We start from the raw sequence: 8,267 nt of genomic DNA, 5'->3' as shown, positions 1-8,267 counted from the left end.
TTCATACGTATGAGACTACCTTATTTCATATATGAAAACTTCCAAAAGCGTAAAGAATTCAGAGGCTTGGCTGGATAGATAGATTAAATGTTTACACAAAGCTAGTAAGCATTATCATTTTCTTGTAAAAGATGCTGTCACTTCTGCAGCGCCGCTCTTCAGAGATTCGAGCTCCCTGAGTGATGTGACATGGGATGAACGGGGTAATGCTGCGATATCTTTCCTAGAGCTCCGTAATCAGGCGTACACCAAAGGGCAGCCATCATTCTGTGGCATTTCTGACAAAGCAATAACCGGATTACTGTGAGCTCTAGGAATGTCATCGCTGAATCACATAGGCGGTGTGCTGAATACAGGAGGTAAGCTGAAAATGGAGTTACTGGAGGACGAGTAACAGAGCCAATGCTTATTGTGAAGTCTGGCTCTAATCCTTCATGGAAAATGACTTTAAAGTCCTGAATTCTGTTCTCTTATTGAATACAAGAAATTTTCACACTGACGAATACCTGTAAGTAGATTTTTTTAAATGGTAGATTACGCTAAAATCATGTTTTTGATCAGTGCACTGTTTATGTAACAGTGTTGGTAATGGAAGATGCTCTATTAGCACAGAAACTAAATTTTTCTGTCTATACAGGCCAGATACATAGGGGGAGGGCCCACTGCATTCAAGCTTCCCCACACAGCTCCATCAATCTACCTAAACTCTGACTTGAAAGGACCACTATCAACAGGGGTGAGAAATGATGATTCAAATGCATTTCATTCCACCACAGTCCCTTTCTAAAAAAACTTTGTCTGTCATTTTAGAGTAGAGGCATTTTCTTTTTGTTTTGAATTTTGTTTTGCTTCTTCTTTTAATGGCAAGAAGTATGACAGTAAATAATACTTTTTTTCAATTTGAAATAAAAGATTCCTCTCTGCATACAAAATTTCACCTGTCCCCATCATTGTGACATGATCTAAAACTGCAAATGTGTCTTTGCAAACGAATGCCAAACCAGTAAGCAATGTGATGCTTTGCCAAAGCAATATATGTTTACCATCGCATTCCCAGCCATGTATCTTGATATATTTGCAATTTTTTTATAATTACAGGCATTTAGTGAAGTTTTCCAAACTGAAAGAAGTTCACAAATAAATGAAAATTAGTCCTTTTATTTCAGAGGATTTGGTGTACACTAAAATGAACAATTTCCATTAGTGTCTACAGTGCAATTAGTGATTGTTCAGCTTTCAATCAATTTTTATCATAAAATATTTACTCTTAAAACATCAGAATTTGACTACATTTTAGCGTGATGTCTGCAAACATTAAAACTTAAAATATTAAAAAGGGACATCAATATGACATTCATTTTCATGTGCCTTGGTATATATATTCATCTCTTGTGCCATTTGCATTCTTGCATGGTTGTGATATGTTGTATTTGGAAGTTTAACAATTTGTATAGGGTATGATATTTCTGATGGAGCACAAAACCATGGATGAGGAAAGCTAGACTACATGCCCGTCTCTAATTCTTTGTTATTCAAGTCATCCTGGTTACTTTCTATACCTCACTGTACTGCATTATGCTATCAGTAGCCACTCAGAGAGATGTCATGAGGGAAAGCCTACAATTATATGCAATTATTAATAACTCCATAAGGCACTGTATAGATGCCAAGTGTCTCTGTTCTGTTGTGGTTATCATCCTTAATGATGATTGTCACTGAAATAAAAAGCGCTGGCAATTGAAATAAAGATAAATTTCTGTTTTCCTAAATGTCTGATTATAATCATTACAAGAAATGTAAAGATTTCTAACTCAATAGGGACAGACAGGTATAACTGAGAGTTTGCTCTCATAAATTACTACAGCAGTTGATTGCATATTTATGTTCCATTAATATAAAAGAGTAGCTGCTTCTTTCTTTCTTTTTTTTTTTTTTTAATAAATGTGACTCACCTTTTTGTGCCTCCATTCCAGGCAATCACTTTGTCATCTGTAGTAAATGGAATAGGCAGCTTTTAAGTAACTAAATGAGTAGCTGCCATAGCTAGTCAGCCTAAGGAATATCTGAATCGGGGGTTCAGAAATTGTATTGACCAACAGGGAAAAGAAGAACTAAAATTCTAGACATCTTCTGTTCTTGTTACCCAGAGTGTTCTCAGGATATCTGCAGGTCAAGAAAACCTACCCACTTTTGTTTTGGGTAATTTGTAGTTTAGGCACTTCTTACATACACCAAACAAATTAATTGGTCTATTTTACAGCTTGCTGGTGTTCCACTCAGTATTCATGTAAACAAATCTGTTTCCTTAGCAAAGAGGAATATTTTGACCGTGAGGTACATTTCCAGTTATTACAGGGAAAAAGCTGAACATCTAGTTGGATAACAAAAGTTTTCTAGGAGGCAGTAAAGGCACGGAGTATAAAGGCATTATTGAAGACATTGACACAATAAGCCTTGGATAGTGCTTTCTCCTTAGCATGAGTGAGAGAAGAGTGAGTTTCCATCCATGGTATACATCGTTCTCTGCTGCCAGACTCAGGAGACTTCTCATATACTGAAGTGCTTTGCAGAATTAAAAATGGACTTGTCCTATACTGAAGTATCACTCATTTCAGTATATTTTTTTTATTACAGTCCAAACTACCCAAACTGTTGAGAAAATACTTCTCAATCTGTAGCTACTATGATATATTAACAGTTATGCTGGTTTATTATTAAAGTTTAATTTACATTACGAAAAGTTTTGAATTTTTGGTCAAATTATGTTGTGTATTTGGGCCACAGAATTCGAAAACATGGTCAGCTATTGATGGGATGCTGATGTCTTAGAACAGGTAATATATGGAAAATGTTGGTTGCAGTTTTCTACTGTTAAACTTGTCACATGGTCTCACAGTGCACCTTCTTTATAAACTTCTTCATATCTATTCTGAAATCTTCCAGTGTAATAAGGTGGACAAGTCAACTTCAGAGACATTTTTCAAGGTTTTTGTTTTAATTTTTGTCATTGTTTTTATGGTTTTAATATCATAATATGCTGCATGTCATGTCATTGATTATTTTAATAGCATGTCTCATCGTGAATTTAATTTTTAACTAAATAATTAACTCATTATCAGGTTTGCAGAAGTCCAGGTATCTATTAAACATGTCCAATTATATTTTGTGTGTACTTGTTCTTGCTTTAACAAAACCATTTCCATTTCATAAACATTTATTTTGGTTTAATCCGGATGATCTAACATATGCTTAATTTCTCTGCAGCCAACAAATTACGCCAATCCAGTATATGCAAAGTTATACATGGATGGACAAAACTGTCGAAACTCCTTAGCAAGTGTTGATGAAAGAAGAGAACTCCTTCCAAAGAAAATAGATATTGGGATAAGGGAGACTGTGGCATAATCTGCTGTTACCTTTTATACTCTGTATAAATGTATAAAATATAAGGATTACTTTTCTATGTACCAACAGTATTATAATTGTTTTAGCATCAGCATTACCTCTGTTTTTTGTTTGGTTGATTGTTTTCTGGGTTTTTCTTTTGCTGATGACTTTTGACTGACCATTTGTAAGGTATTTTTATGAAAAAAGAAACTGCACTACGGTACAATTTACAACAATGCTGCTGAAATAACACACCTTTAAATTTGTTAAAATTGCAAACAACGTATTCGTTTGTAGCGTGAAAATGAGCAATCTATTTTCTATGAACTTTTTTGGTTCTACTTAATCAATGAAGATGGTATCTGCACTTTTTCATTATGTAGTCTGGAAGCTGTAGTACAGTGTGTAATTTTGTTTATTTTAAATGGTGAAAGAATGATTGAATGGTCTACTCTCTTCTTCGTGCCCATTAGAACTTCTCTTCAGATCCTGATAAAGCTAGATAACTTTTCACAAACAAACATAACTTGCTTTTAAATTAGCTTTAGGTTGCCAAGAAGTAAACAAGACTATAGAAATGAAACATCTAATGATTTGCATGAACACAATGATTATGTTTCAGAAATTCAGTGACTGTACATGATATACTAAGCATATATACCATGTAAACAAGCTTTGTATTTATTAAAACCTTATAGAACCTAGTAACGATATATCTTGGAAGCTGAAACCTTACTTGCTGTGGGACAAAGTATATGAACTCCAACAGTCCTGTAGGACAGTAGCCACCCTAGAGCACAAGAGGGCATTGCCTACACATGCATTATATGTTTATTCACTTAATCACATGCATTACGTATGGATTAATAATTCCCCAGCACGTACCAAGCAGTAGGGAAAAATCCAAACCCCAAACCTTAAGCACACGCAGATGATCACAGCATTCAGTTTTGACAATCACGAAAAAGTCGTACCTGTCTAGAGATGTTAAAGAATACAAAACACAGCAGTTTCTTTAAATGAAGATAAACTGTGATAATAATCCAAATTGCATATTAATTAAACCTTACCTAAGCCCGAGTTTCAATAGTCTGGGTTAAAAACATTAAAATCCAGTTATCAAAAGTGAAAAGCATCAGTATTAATTTCCAGCACTTGCTTTGACCTGGTCTCCTTTCTGTTGTTGCTAAGAGGAAAAAATCCGACTCACCTTTTTTAATTTTGATGGAAATAAAGAATACAATTTCTTTCAGGTTTGAACTGAATTGAAATATTTTATACATAACTTTAAAGGCACAAAAGACTTGTTCACACATATACCGTGGAGGATGCTTCCTTCCTCTGCTAGACATGACTGACTTTTAGCTATCATAATATATTAACCTAACAGATTAAATATGTTTGTGGTTGCTCTTTATTCCCTTTGTACAAGCATTACAAAAATAACTGCTGTTTTATAAAAGATTTTTGTTGTACTATTGTGCATGCATACTACCTATTTCTAAACTTTGCCATATTGGGGCCTTTATAAAAGTCTTGATTTATGTAATACTAGTGCAATTTTGCTTGAAAAAATGTTATGCATATCATAAACTTTTTCAGGTTCTTGTTTAAGTACATTTTTTTAAATTGAACAGTATTTTTCATTTTGGTTATAATAGTCATTTTGCCTATGTTTCTACAATGAAGTGTTAAATACTTTATAAAAAAAATTGTTGACTGATTTATTTAAATGAAAATCTACATACTTAATTCAGTGTGTTGGCTAATTTTTAAATTCAACTTATCAAATGAAAAGTAAAGAAGAGCAAATTGAAGGGAAAGAACATTACTTTGTACAAATGGCCAGATTCCTTTTCTTAATGACAATTTTTGCTTTTTATACAACTTCTATTTGAATGTTTTTGCAGCTCTGCACATTTGGATAACATAGGGGTATAGCTGTATATTATGTCAATAGAACTTTAAAATTATTTTATTTTATTTTATATAAAAATACTGTATTAAATAGTGTTGTACCATACAGCTATGGTTCCACAGGTTCTGCCTTTATTCCACTGACATCATCAGAGGTGGATTTGGCCCTCAATTTTTGCATAATTACAGTTGCTATGAAGCGTAAGTAGTTGGTCTTTTCAGAAACATTACTGTTTCTTTTCTGGCAGAGAATCTCAAATCTTTAGTACTCAGGTAAAACTAAATTTTAACTAGTGAGTGTACAAGTAATGTGAGTTTGAAATTATGAACTCTTATATGGACCTGGTGACATTTATTTGTTGTGGTGCCTCATGTCTCATGGTTCCTTCCAGTGAGACATTTTTATTTGCACGTGCTTAAGTGTAAATTATTTTTAAAAAGATATTTATTTGTTTTCTTAGAAATACACAGTTGATGTCAGTGGATCTGTTAGGTATTGGATATTAGATCAGAATCTGGTCTTAAGTTTATAGGCAGAATTTTGATGGAGATACTGAGCTCTACCACTGCCATGCGTTAAAGATCTTTAAATTACACATCAGTGTAATAATCCCCAATAGATTGTTTGTTTGGTTGGTTGGTTTTTTTTTACTTTACCAAGATTCTCCATAGGAACTCTTTCTCACAATCCTTTAACAGAATCCCCAGGCTCTGTAGCTGTGCTTAGGGACATGGTTTAGTGAGTTAGGTGGTGTTGGGTTGGACTTGATGATCCTTGAGGTCTTTTCCAACCTTAATGATTCTATGATTCTATGATTCTATGTACAAAACACACAAGGAGCTGGAGGGTGACAGATTGAGAACCTGATCAATAAGCTATATATACATCCTCATAAATTCAGTAAAATAATTTTGGACAGGAAATTCTATAAACTTTTAAAAGGAATAACAAAAATATTTAACATTCTACATTTCCGCAGCCACCTTGCTGTTATTAATGCCACAGATTCATGTGAGTTTTAAGTTGGCATAAGCTTAGAAGAAGAGAATTTGGAGAAATGTGGCTGTATCAGTGATTAAAACATCTGTCTCTTTGGGGTATAGTTGCAAGGCTTTTTGTGGTTGCTTTCCTGAAGATACTAATGACACTTAAGGTGAAATGTTAGTGCTGTACTATTTCACTAAATTCACCAGGGTAAAATTTTTCTTCCACGATACTAATAATTTTTCTTAGTAATGTGAAGCAGTTTTGGGGTTCCATGAATATCAGGTGTTGAAAATATTTAGGGAAGTGGAACTTCTGGTAAATCTAACCCTGAAACACTCTGTTCATTTATTTTTTACTCCTAGGCTAAGGAACAGTTCCAGGTTCCTGGTTGACCACGATACAGTTCTATGTCTCTTTTTACTTTCATTCCCCACATTTTCATTCAACAGAAAAAAAAAAAAAATACACGTAAGCTTGAGGGGTGACATGATGTGCTCCATCACAAACCAAGTTCTTCACTACTTTGCTGAATGCACAAGCTCTACACACAACATGAAAAAACAAGAGAAGCGTTTGTGCCAAACTTTATGTAATTGGGTCTAATGGATCCTTTTTTTTTTTTTTCTGCAGAGGCTTTACTAGTATATTTATGCATAACAGCAGTGCAGTGGAGTCTCTGATTTGTGACAGGCCTCTTGCTCTCCGCAAGAGTTTGCGTAAAGACTAAATTATGACAACAAAAGTTCAAAATTACAAATTTGAGATGGATGATGCTCTTGCCACTTTGATTAGTCATTCCACACAGATAAGATTGCCAACATGAATACAGTCCTGTAAATAAACACACTAGGAAGCACATTTGAGAATATCTGTTTTGATGTGCGTTTTTCAGTTGGTCTTTCATTTCCAAGACAGTCATGGGGTTTGATGTTTGCAGAAAGAAGGTTCTGTAGTGGGATGCCTTTAAAACTTCTACCTAAGTTCATTATGTATTGGTGAGATTGTGGAGAAGGTCCTAATATAACACTGATTATTTAATTTTTATCATGCTCTTAGTGGCCAGAATCAGTGTGGTCACTCTATGTAATAAAACTTCGTGTAAAAAAAAAATTTGTTTCACATAAAAGTGTATCAGAATAAAACCAAATATCTTCTCCTGCATCCCACTTTTTGGAGGATGAGAAGTTGATAAAGGAAAGAAATGTCTGATATTAAAAGGTCCTCAGGGTAATCAGCCTCAAAAATAAAGACCTTCCTGATGTGGAACAAGCAGACCGACGGTGAGTCTTGTCTGTCTAGCCCTGAGCATCTCTGCAAAGACATTGAGGCATTTGGAATTTTTCAAGTCTTGGATGGGCAGAAGTATGGCTGATGGAAGGAATGATAATTTATCATTCTAGTTGTCTAATTTATCACACTTACCATCTCCACATGTGTGAAATACAGATCGGATGAAAATAAGGGTTTCTAATTTAGTGCCCATATTGTAAGATGACAAAAAGGAGCAAAGAAGCATAAAGCATCTTTTTGCTTCCCTATGTCAGCTGCCTGTCACTTAGTACATGTTGTGACTCTCATGACCTCTGACAGTGGTCTTCAAAGTAGTGCTTGAATAGAGGGAACTGTCTGCTGGTCTCAGGAGGATGTTGAATGAGTTTTTCCTGGAAAGAAGATAATAGTACTGCTACCTCCACTACTGCTACTAAACCAAATAATGATCCATTTTTATCCAAAAAAATAAAATTTTAAAATATCAAGATATGTACATATACAGAATATGTATAGTATGAGAACTGATGTGTAGTTACTCTGAGTAAAAACTCATTTTCACAGGTGAGTAGAAAGGAAGGTCTGAAACTGCTATGGAAACTCAAGGGGTATATTCATTTAGGATTACTGTTAAGCTCTTTTAAAGTGAGTGTTCAACCTGAAGAAAAAAAAGGATTACACAAGCCGGCCACTGAATCTTTCCAAA

At 34.4% G+C, this 8,267-nt stretch overlaps 1 protein-coding gene across 1 annotated transcript in view; it reads left to right on the top strand.

Annotated features, from left to right (window-relative positions):
- Nucleotides 1-3,926, top strand: part of LOC104464246 (low-density lipoprotein receptor-related protein 1B-like) — a gene marked incomplete at its 5' end in the record, with an annotated part of 28,689 nt that extends 24,763 nt beyond the window's left edge. The window contains 2 exons of the mRNA XM_010076899.1: nucleotides 638-736; nucleotides 3,265-3,926. Of these exons, the coding sequence (XP_010075201.1) occupies nucleotides 638-736; nucleotides 3,265-3,405 (240 nt within the window). The remainder of the gene's footprint in view (nucleotides 1-637; nucleotides 737-3,264) is intronic.
- Between the last annotated feature and the right edge of the window lie 4,341 nt (nucleotides 3,927-8,267).

The sequence above is a fragment of the Pterocles gutturalis genome, unplaced genomic scaffold (genome assembly GCF_000699245.1).
Source record: "Pterocles gutturalis isolate BGI_N339 unplaced genomic scaffold, ASM69924v1 scaffold733, whole genome shotgun sequence".
Classification (NCBI taxonomy): Eukaryota; Metazoa; Chordata; class Aves; order Pterocliformes; family Pteroclidae; genus Pterocles; species Pterocles gutturalis.
The sequence above is the reverse complement of the archived record's forward strand: the minus strand, read 5'-3'. Positions and strand labels throughout refer to the sequence as shown.